The 12,500-nt window shown below is 35.5% G+C and overlaps 1 protein-coding gene across 11 annotated transcripts in view; it reads left to right on the forward strand.

The window, feature by feature from the left end:
* The window catches only part of LOC106867110 (zonadhesin), a 141,399-nt gene that overhangs the window by 41,983 nt on the left and 86,916 nt on the right, over nucleotides 1-12,500 (forward strand). For 10 of the 11 annotated variants that reach the window (XM_089348572.1, XM_089348575.1, XM_089348565.1 and 7 more), the window contains one exon: nucleotides 1,661-1,681. The exons of the other annotated variant lie outside the window; for it this stretch is intronic. In XM_089348572.1, coding sequence (XP_089204698.1) covers nucleotides 1,661-1,681 — 21 coding nt within the window. The remainder of the gene's footprint in view (nucleotides 1-1,660; nucleotides 1,682-12,500) is intronic. 11 annotated transcript variants of the gene reach the window in all.

A 12,500-nucleotide genomic window follows, 5' to 3' on the forward strand; every position in this document is an offset into this window, starting at 1 on the left:
TATACTTATTTATTGTGCTTTCACTTATTAATTTTTCTATATGTAACAGTGGATTTTCATCGATGAGTTCATGAACCTTGGCTCTTTTCCCTAAAACACACACACACTCTCTCTCTCTCTCTCTCTCTCTCTCTCTCTCTCTCTCTCTCTCTCTCTTATATATATATATATATATATATATATATATAGGAGAATTTACGTAAAAAACAACAGACGAAGGCAGATGGTGCAAACAAAAAATGGATGTATTAGTTTAACGCTCGGGATTAGATAAAGTCTTTGCCGTTTCGAGCTACGCTTTTCAACTGATAGATCGCTGACCACTACATTTATATTTTTTTTCTCCTTGTTTCTCTCCTTATTTCTTTCTGTGTTCTTTCAGTTGAAGAGCGTAGCTCGAAACGTCAAATACTTTTTCTATTCCCGAGCGTTAAACTAATACATCTATTTGTTGTTTACACCACCTGTCTTCGTCTGTTGTTTTTTTCGTAAATTCTCCCATATACAATACACGCTCACGTGGTCGCACCAGCTAATCCTGTCTCTACTCATCAAACACGAAATTCTGGATTCTACCTTCTTTCATTCTGGATTTATTCATTCTGGATTTATTCATTCTGGATTTTTTTATTCTTAACTCTACACTCTCCCGGCTGCACCTCTCCTACCCACGGATTACACTGGTCCTATATATATATATATATATATATATATATATATATATATATATATATATATATATATATATATATAAATAAATATATATATATATATATATATATATATATATATATATATATATATACATATATATATTGGTTGTTGACACTCCGTCGCTTACGACGACGAGGGTTCCAGTTGATCCGACCAAGGGAACAGCCTGCTCGTGAAATTAACGTGCAAGTGGCTGAGCACTCCGCAGACACGTGAACCCTTAACGTAGTTCTTGGGGATATTCAGCGTGACACAGTGTGACAAGGCTGACCTTTTGAATTACAGGCACAACAGAAACAGGACGTAAGAGTGAGAGAAAGTTGTGGTGAAAGAATACAGCAGGGTTCGCCACCTTCCCCTGCCGGAGCATTGTGGGGCTTTAGGTGTTTTCGCTAAATAAACACTCACAATGCCCGGTCTGAGAATCGAAACCGCGATCCTATGACCGCGTGTCCGCTGCCCTAACCACTGGGACATTGCGCCTCCAATATATATATATATATATATATATATATATATATATATATATATATATATATATATATATATATATATATATATATATATATATATATATATATATATATATATATATATATATATATATATATATATATATATATATATATATATATATATATATATATATATATATATATATATATATATATATATATATATATATATATATATATATATATATATATATATATATATACATAATTCCGTTTTTGTATTTGTCTTATAAGATTCTTGATGTGAAGAATTTGGAACATGCGAACAGTAAAGGACGTACGTATAATAATTCTTAGAAACGTGGGTTTTGGTGCCCCAGATTGCTTTGATACATTTTCCAATAAGTTGATGTAATTCTTGCTGTAATCTTTTGCTTTAATGCATCAGTTTTGAATATATAATATTATGATTTTTGTTTCTTTTTGGATAGACGGAAGAAGACCACCATTCCGTAAGTAATTTTTCACATTCCTCTCCGCCTGCTTATCTGTCAATCAATTAATGGATCTCTGTCGCTACATCTATATGTTAGCCTTTTTGTGTTCATCAACGATATACTTCAAATTGCTAATGTTAAATTCGACATACTACTACTACTACTACTACTACTACTACTACTACTACTACTACTACTACTACTATTCTGTTTGATAGGTTTCTGGAAATCTTACTTGATAAGATATTTAGCTTTATAATTCAACGTATTGTATTTTCACGTGACTGCGACTGGAATGAGTGGAATAGCCAACTCTTCATATTTTTCAACCACATACTGTTCCCATGAAGACCATAGCAAAGGAAGACTTACCCATCGTTTATGCTTCAAGTCAACCAGTGGTAAATCTTTACATGAGTCACTGACAACTAGCCGGATGCTTCCCGATCGTTTTATCGATGTCGCCAATCATTAATAATAATAATAATAATAATGATGATGATGATGATGATGATAATAGTAATAAATTTGAAATAAGAAGAATTTGGAGCATGCGAACAGTAAAGGTCGTGCGTATAATAATTGATGCGTTGAGAATAGTAAGCCAAGATATAGACAAATGGCTGAAGGAGATTAAAATAGAATGCCCGATAGAGCTCCTTTAGAAAGTTTGCATCTTAGGGACAGCAAAGATTATAAGGAGGTTATAAGCAAGGGTTGTAAGCACTTGAAAGACTACTGAAAAGTTGTGGATAATTCTGCATGGCCATGTACATGGGACAAAATCCTAGGCTTGGTTAAAAAAGGGCAATTAAAAAAAAAGTGCCTAACTGTAGCAGCCTAAGATCAAGCAATAAAGAGAACAACTTGAGAAAAAATATATGTGGAGAGAATGTGTCAAAAAATGTAGAGCCTGTGGAATTTGGAACGAGATAGTAGCACACATTGTGGAAGAATACCCCAAGTTGGCAACGGAAGAATATAAGAAATGGAGGTACGGTCAAGTTGTAAATGTTTTACACTGTAAACTGTGCCAGAAGTGGGGATTTGTAACTGGAAACACATGGTGCAATCATTGAATCGAAAGAGTACTGGATTCGGAGAAATGTAAGATTTTGAAATGGTACGTCTGGTAGTGCTTCAACAGAAAATTTCTTTTCTCTGGGACAGCAAAGGTTATCAGGAGTGTTCTAAGCACTTGAAAGACTGCTGAAAACTTGTGGATATCTAACATTATAGATAGAAACCCATCACACACATAAATCCTACCAGTAATAAGACTAAACCTGTGCCAAACCAAAATAATAATAATAATAATAATAATGATGATAATAATAATAATAATAATAATAATAATAATAATAATAATAATAATAATAATAATATTAATAATAAAAATTAGTTAAGAGTAGCAACATCACACTAGATAAAGCCAATGAAATAAGAGAACTCGACGAAAGTCAGCCATACAAATATTTAGGAGTCAATGAAGTAGATAGGATACAACACATACAAATGAAAGAAGAAATAAAGAAAGAATACTATAGACGAGTTAGATCAATACTAAAAACAGAGCTCAATGCTAAAAACAAGATAATAGGTATTAACACTTTAGCCGTCCCAGTTATAAGTTACAGCTACAATATCCTTAACTGGACACTAAACGAACTATCTAAAATAGACAGGAAAACAAGAAAAATAATGACAGGAACTAGGATGCGCCACCCAAAATCTGACATAGAAAGGCTATATATACAACGTACAGAAGGTGGTAGGGGTCTTATACAGCTGGAAAACAATTATAAAATAACCACCATAGGACTGCAAAAATACCTACTTGAGAAGCAAGGAAAACTAATACAAATAGCCACAAAACACGAGCAAAACAAAAAACTGTTTTCAGTATTTAAGGAAGCTGACAAATACAAACAAGGAATCATATTACCTAACAAATACGAAGAAGAAGAAGAAGAAGAAACAACAAAAGCTATAAAACAAATGAAATCCAAACTAAAACTAGAACAGCAACGGACCATGATAAAACGATAGCAAGAAAAGCCCCTACATGGTAAATACTGGGCTAAACTAAATGCAGAGACTGAAGGAGTTTTAATTGCTGTACAAGATCAAAGCCTCCCCACTAGAAATTACCATAACATATAATGAAAAGAAACATAACAAGTAACTGTAGTATATGTTTAGATGGACAAGAAACAATAAATCATATTATCTCTGGCTGCTCAGTCCTGGCTAAGAAGGAATATATTCACAGACACGACAGATCTGGGATCTATATACACTGGAAGCTATGCCAACACTTTGGAATAACAACAGAAAAAAGATTGTATGAACACACGTCAGAAAATGTCACAGAACACGAGAAAGCAACCATACTCTGGGATATGCCAATACACACAGATAGAGAAATTAAGGCCAATAGACCAGATATAGTTATCAAAGATCATGAAGAAAAAAATGCTTTCCAATTGATGTATCAATACCAGCAGATGACAACGTTTCTCTAAATGAAATGGAAAAACTTTCAAAATACAAAGACCTGGAAATAGAGGTAACTCAAATGTGGAATCTAAAAACAGAAACAATTCCTATCATAGTAGGTGCCTTAGGTATAATAAAAAATATTCAGACAAATACATAACAAAAACACCAGGACTTACAAGTATATATAACATGCAGAAAATTGCACTACTGGGCACTGCACACATCCTACGCAAAACACTTTCAATACAATAACCATAAGAACAACACAGCAAACCACAGCACATACCCAAGGCGCACAGAGCTGCGCTCGGTAGTGAAGTGAAATCACGTTATAAAAATAAAACTACTGAATAATAATAATAATGATAATAATAATAATAATAATAATAATAATAATAATAATAATAATAATAATAATAATAATAAGTTTAGACAAAGATTCTACCACCAGACGAAGGGTTGCGCCATTGGTACCCCCATGGCAGTTAATTTCGCTAATGTCTTTATGACAAATTTTGAGACAAAGTTACTGAAGACATTCAAATCCCTTCATGGTCATGAACCAATACTCTGGTTACGGTTCATTGACGACGTATTTTTTGTCTGGGAAGGATCACAGGATAGTTTAATGGACTTCTTGCATTTCTGTGATTGTTTTGCTAGAAACTATGGCTTTAAGTCCAATATAAAATTTACGTCTAGTTTTTCAAAAACTAGCGTTGAATTTTTGGACACAAAAGTCAAGTTTTCTGGAGGCAGAATAGTGACAGAGTTATTTTGCAAGCTCACGTCATCCCACATATATCTCCACCGCCGCTCCGATCATCCACATCATCTTATTCGGTCAAATCCGAAATCCCAATTTTTGAGGATAAAACGGATTTGTACTGACATAGGGGATTACTGGAAACATGCAAATGCTTTTGTATGTCATTATGTTAAACGAGGTTACAGTGAATCACGTTTAAAGGAAATAGCATGTGAAATAGCTAAGATTAGCAAAGATAGTCAAACCTACACGCCTAATCTTAGCAAACAAAATACAACAGATTACAGAATTCCTTTAGTGATTAACTGGCACCGACGTTTCGCTGGCATTTCAAAAGTGTTGCATGAAAGTTACCAACATGTGGTGAAAAAATATCCCAGTTTCAAACAAACATTTCCTCAGCCGCCCATTGTAGCCTTTCGACGGAATAAGAACATAAAAGAATTATTGACCTCTATATCTGACTCCAAGAAAACGAACATTGGAGTATCTACACGCTGTACCTTAAAGAACAGCCGCAAGAGAGGTAAGCCCTGTTCATTGTGCAACAACACGAGTGAAGCGAATACCATCAAAAATCATAATAGAAATGTTATGATTTATACAGAAGGGGGAACCTGCAAAGATTCCCATTTAGTGTACGGTGCAGAATGCACGAAACATAACTTGATTTATGTTGGTTGTACAACGGAACAATTAAACAAAAGGTTTAATGGACACAGATTCGACGTCAGGCACAAGAACAGTAGTTCAACAGAACTTGCTGAACATTTCGTTTCAAGCGGCTGCAATTTTGAAGAAGATTTGAAAGTGCACATTCTCAAAAAATATCCTGAATGTACCCCACTTTCACTTCTCAGAATGTATGAGGAGAAATATGTTTGCGGGTTATTGACATCACGCCCTGGAGGAATGAATAAGATGACAGGAGAATATCATCAAATTTATACAAAACCGTTTGATTGAATATTCTTCTTTCTCTCTTTTTCTTTTCTTTTTCTGTCGTCTTCCTTTTTCTTTCTTTCTTTCTGCTTATTAAAAAACTGACAAAAACTGATGATGTCATTCTATCAACGTATGGACGCTGGTTACTCACGTTCATAGTTTACGTTTGGTTTCTGAAATTTTGAATTTTCAATCACCTTTTGGTTTGAACTTGAGAAAGACAGACGTTCTGTCGAAATGTTGTTCAAAAAATAAAGCATCTAAAATCGCACTCTTCGTCTTGACTAATAATAATAATAATAATAATAATATTAATTACTAAAACTTTGAGATTGTTATGTCTATAGACATTATATCTTAAATACGATGAAGGGTTTATATATAACTTTTTGTAAACTTTGATATCTTAGCTATGATAGTTAGTCCCAACTTGCCGAAGATACTCTTAAAAATTTCTTATATTTCCATATCTTAGCTGTGCTAGATTCTCTCAAAAGAATCTCTAGTTTTACACATAAATTCGTCCACACGCTGGAACACTGTCGAGCTACCTGACTCCCTCTTCGTCTCCTTTCTCTCTCTCTCTCTCTCTCTCTCTCTCTCTCTCTCTCTCTCTTTCTCTCTCTCTCTCTCTCTCTCACACACACACACAGAGCCATCCTTTGAATATTTGTCTCCCTTGAATTATTATCTTCGGCAAATTGTTGTGTGGTCAATTTGCATTATTTTGTTTTTGTTCTGAGTGTGGTGTTCTTAAACTTGTGTGCTGAGGTAGATCATCATTGGGGCATATTTCTTGTGTGTATAGATAATAATAATAATAATAATAATAATAATAATAATAATAATAATAATAATAATAATAATTGTAGATATGAAGTTTTAAAAATTTACTGGAGATTTTCTTTTGTCTGTCCGAGCAGAGAAAACTGTAGTACTCTTGGAATAAAGAGATGTTTACATTTTCGAATACTCAGGGGGAAAAGAAATGATAGGTATTCACAGAAGGTGTAGATATTAAAGGTTTTAAAGCTGATTGTTTATGTGTTTGAAAACTGTAGATATGTAAGTTCCTTATTTTGAGGGAAATTCAAAATACTCACAGGAAACTATGGTCTTTTAGAGTTATTTTTGAGTTGTCCTACTGGGTTGTATTAGTGGTTCTGTGCCTTCAGCTGGTGACAGGTCAGAGCAGCGAAGAACACGTCCAGCCCCTGTCACGTCCAGCCCCTGTCACGTCCAGCCCCTGTCACGTCCAGCCCCTGTCACGTCCAGCCCCTGTCACGTCCAGCCCCTGTCACGTCCAACCGCTGTCACGTCCAGCCCCTGTCACGTCTAGCTGCTGTTACCTCCAGCCGCTTCTTATCTACAATTTTCTGTGAAAAAAGTTTACCTTCCTTTTCTTTTAGTTCCTTTTCCCTGAATATTCGAAAATGTAAACATACTTTTAATTGTAAAAGAAAAACCAAAACACCACAATTTTCTCTGAACGGACATGCAAACGAACACCTCAAAAAATTTAGAAACTTTGATATCTCCAATTTTGTGTGAACATTTTGTCTTCCCTTCTTCCCTGACTAACAGAATATGTAAACATGCCTTTTATTGTAACAACACAATTAAATGCACGATAAGAAATTAAGGAAGTAAGCACTTACCAATATATACATACTGCACAACTACAAAAAGACTGTAAACTACAGCAAAACTTTTATAAAGAAAAGAAAAATTCCAAAAGAAAAAGAAAAAGAAATTTAGAAATTCAAAAATCCAACAAGGTGAACATCTCTTCCTCCTACTATTCCCCAAAACTGGAATATCTACAATTTCATGTGAATATTTTAAATTTCTCTCAAAATAAAATAAGTTAGGAAACTTACATACCTACAGTTTTCGAACACGCAAACGATCAGCTTTTTTAGAAAAACCTTTAATATCTACAATTACCGTGCGAATACTTATCCTTTCCTCTCTCCCTGAGTATTCGAAAATGTAAACATCAGTCTTCTGGGAATATTAGAATATAGAATTAAAACGAAAATTGAGGACTACATTAGGAGGGTGAAGAAGCTAATGAAATTAAAGCAAAATGGTCCGAATCTAGGGAAGACTAAATACTTAGGCAGTATCATTACTTAGATACTCAGCAGCTTTTGTAGACTGCACAAAACTGAATTAGCAAAGCTAGACAGTAGAACTAGGAAGGAATTCAATATGAATGTAGGACTCGACTCAAGGGCAGGAGTAGCAAGCTTATACTTACGTAGAAAGGAAGGTGAAAGAGGGTTAATATCAGAAGACTGCTTGGAGTAGATATATACTCCTATGTAGGTAATAGTCAAGAAAGTTTAGTAAGAGTTGCTACAATCACAGAAGGATATTTGGACATCAAAAAAGTCAAATTAAGTTAAAAACCAGAAAACAAAATAGAAGTTATTTGACTGGCAGGAGAAGGCTTTGCAAGGTAGATTCCCAAAGATAGTTGCAGCAAATAGTAGTAGTGAGACAAGGTTAGGGTTGCAGAAAGGAAATCGGAAAAGGGAGACAGAATGTTTGTTAATAACAACACAAAATCAAACATTAAGGATAAATTGGATAAAAGCCAAGAGAGACAAAAACCAAGTAGATTCACAATGTAGGCTTTGCAAATCGGGGGAAATTGTTACTCATATAGTAAGTGAATGAAACATGCTGGTAAAGGAAAATTGCAAGAAAAGACGTGACACACTAGGGAGAGTAATTCACTGGGAGTTAGGTAGAAAGCTAGGATATGACCATACTGATAAAGGCGCCCACACACATACACACACATACGGAGAGAAATATATACATATACATATAGATAAACATGCTCAGACCTCTATATACATATATCTATATAAATATATATCGGTACATATAAGTGTACACATACATATTTGTGCATACGCGTACATACACATAGATTCATATCTATCTATCTATCTATCTATCTATCTATCTATCTATCTATCTATCTATCTATCTATCTATCTATCTATCTATACATACATACATACATACATACATACATATATATATATATATATATATATATATATATATATATATATATATATATATATATATATATATATATTTATATATACATACACACACACATATATCCCTGATGTACAGTGTATGTTGTTTATTACTTGTTGGGGTACTGCGTGTAGGATATTTATGGCTGTAAATGTAGCGGGTTGTTTGAATTGTTATGGATGGGTGTGCATTCAACGGAATGGGGTTTTCAGTGCGAGTTATTTATGGGTGCTTGTGTGTTTCTACTATAATGGGTGACTGTCGATGTTTTGGTATGTATGGAGCGTGCAATCCCTTCAGACAATTTGTGTATAAGTCTTTGGTTAGTTAGTGAAATGGACAACGCTTTTTTTTAGCACAAGCCACACCTCCTGGAAATGTGGTTGTAGGGTTGTGTGTGTCTTATAATTGCTCGGGAGTTCATAATGTCATCCGATATCAATTTCCATAGGAAATCAGCCAGCGATGATGCATGTCTCTTGGTTACTTTGTTGAAGCTTCAGATGTGGTTACGATATCGATTCTTAAATGCATCAGCCGTTGCACTTATGTACACATACGGGCCTTATCATGTGTGCACAGTGCATTTATATACGAGGTTAGAACTTATGCATAGATTACACAAAGGGCATCGTAATTTGTCCCCACACGAGCTTCGGTTGTTGGCTGTTGCTAGTGACATGCCGTTATTCTGGGTCGGTCAAGCTGTTCCCGTTCGGTGTTGGTTCGCGTTCACTATACTGTTGTTACGCAAGCTCTCGAGGTTGTTTTGGATTTGGTTGTTTTCATTTCTGGAGTGGTTAATGCAATGTATTCCTATGCGTAGTGTTTCCTGGGGCCAGTCGAGCGAGTCTTGTATACAGGTTCGTTATTGTTGTTCAGGTCTTTGTTCAGTTTTCTGTTGTTGATTCAGTGCATAAACTGCTCCAAGTTGCAGGAGATGGCATAAGACACCTTCACGTTATGTCGGTCAAATATACAGTGGTATTTGTGTGATTTTGGGAAATATTTGTCTAAGGTTGCAAAGAACTGTTTAGCAATCCTCGAAGAAATACTCGATCCGTGGATCGGATTGTACCAGGGCACGTTGTGATTTTGATGTTTAATGTTGGGTTTATTAGTCCGGGTGTGCTGTGTGTTTAATATATTCTATGTCGTTGTGTATTGTACGCCCAAGGTGGTGTTTTAGGCCAATGTAATTTCTGTAGGGGTGTGATCCAGTTGTTTGGTTACGTTGTTGGGTGTGTATCGTATATGTGCGTGTCTAGGAATCTTTTCTCTGTATCCGGCCTAGAAAACTCTCATTATAATAGGGTGCATGCAATATTCCTTCACTGGCAGACATTCGGGGTATCCTAGTCTGAATATTACCTACTAGTCCACGTATGATGTAGGGAGGATGGTTAGACATGACGTTAATGTATTCTAAGTTGGCGTTTGGTATGTGGAATAGGCCGGTGTAGAGGCTGAATGTGACATCGAGGAAGTTAACTGTGCGGCATTAAACTTTTACAGTTATTGTTAGTCATATGTTCTAAAATATCTTGAATAGTTTTTTTCTTATGCCTTTCTAGTTCTAGGTTTGTGATGCGGTTCAAGTAGAAGACATCATCGTCCCTATATAGGCTCCCTCCAATATAGGGAAAAGTGGCCTGGATTAGGGATAGGACGTAGACTCCAGTCAAGTCAGTGACTTGTGCGGAGTCGGACGATCCCATCGCTATATCAAAGGCGTCAGCCTTACCTGAACAGGTGTGTGTGTGTATGTGTATGCGTGTCTATCTATATCTGTGCTTATCTAATTTGCGTGCTTATCTATATTTGTATATATCAATATATACAATTCTCTTCGTACGTATGTCTGTTTGCGCGCAAAAGGACATATCTGCAAGGGTTGGACAAAATAATGGAAACACATTAAAATTTCAAGCAAATTTATTTTAATATGAGGTAGGACCGCCTTTGGAAGTAATTGCAGCTTAAATTCTATGAGGTATGGACTCGTACAAAGTTTGAATTGTTTCCAAAGGAATTTTTGTCCATTCTCCAGCTAAAACAGTCTCCAGTTCTTGTAGTGATGATGGTGGAGGATATCGACTCCTTACTTGTTTTTCTAAAATGCACCATAAATGTTCAATAATATTGAGATCTGGGGACTGTGGTAGCCAGATAAGATGTTCGACTTCACTAGAATGTTCCTCATGCCATTCAGTAACAACTTTAGCTGTGTGAATTGGTGCATTATCATCCTGAAAGATTTCGTCTTCCCCTGGAAACAGTTCCGCAACCATAGGATTTATTTGATCCGTTAAAATGCTTAATTAGTCTTGACTATTGATTCTGCCACGAAGGGAAACCATTGAGACGGCGATTTCTAAGATATGCACCCCCCCCCGCCAGATCATCACAGATACTCCTCCATGTTTAACAGCTGAAAGAAAGCAGTTGGGGTCAAATGCTTCTTTTGGCTGTCTTCACACACATACTCAGCTGGTGGTTGGAAATAAGGTAAAGGATGACTCGTCCAAGAAAATAACATTCTTCCACTGCCCTAGAGACGAATACTGTAGGTTTTTACTCGACTCTAAACGCTTTGCAACGTTTGATTATGAAAGTGGTGGTTTTCTGATTGCAGCCCTCCCGTGAAATCCTCCGGCTTTGTGCAGCTCCTGGCGAACAGTTTTTGTGGAAATTGGGATCTCGATGTGGTCATTAAGCTTGCAGTAATTTTGGGAGCTGTACTTTTGTGATCCTTTCTAACAATTCGCGTAGGAGTCCGACGGCCCCTATCTGAAAGTTTTGGTTTTCTTCCGGAGTTTTGTTTCGACGAGGAGGTTTTTCTCACTTTCTCGAAGGCTGTAATTAGTTTTGAGACAATATTTCTTGATACACGAAGCATTTCGGCTGTTTTCGTTACGCTAGTGCCTGCCATACGAGCACCAACAATTTGACCTCTTTGAAAGTCCTATAGATCTGCCATTTTAATGAATTTTAATTACCTTTTTCTGATGATATCTGAAAAGAAACACCAATTTTAGCAAAACATATTAAGCAACACTAATAATAAATCAAAAACATAAAAGTAAACAAGCTTTTGGCGATTTTATAGATATTTTAAAATTATGATGCTATGATGTTAGGTGTTTCCATTATTTTGTGCAACCCCTGTATATCTATACACACACACGCACACGCACACACACACACACACACACACACACACACACACACACACACACACACACACACACACATATATATATATATATATATGTATATGTACACACACATAGGTATATAAGTATATATATATACCATATTGGAAAATGACTACAGAAATGCATTTTTATATATATTTTTGATCCATGCCTATGACAAAATGAACTTAGCAATGTTTAGATACCTCACTCATTGATTCATCACAATATTTCATTATTCTTAATCTATATTCAACTTTGGAACAACAGAGCCTAAAAAAGCCAAGAAACCCAGACAGTGGGACATTTTTGTGCCAACTGGAATTGAACCTGGTTAACTTGGTTTTCATATTTGTCT

The sequence above is a fragment of the Octopus bimaculoides genome, chromosome 3 (assembly GCF_046866305.1).
Source record: "Octopus bimaculoides isolate indiv1 chromosome 3, ASM4686630v1, whole genome shotgun sequence".
NCBI classification, from domain to species: domain Eukaryota; kingdom Metazoa; phylum Mollusca; class Cephalopoda; order Octopoda; family Octopodidae; genus Octopus; species Octopus bimaculoides.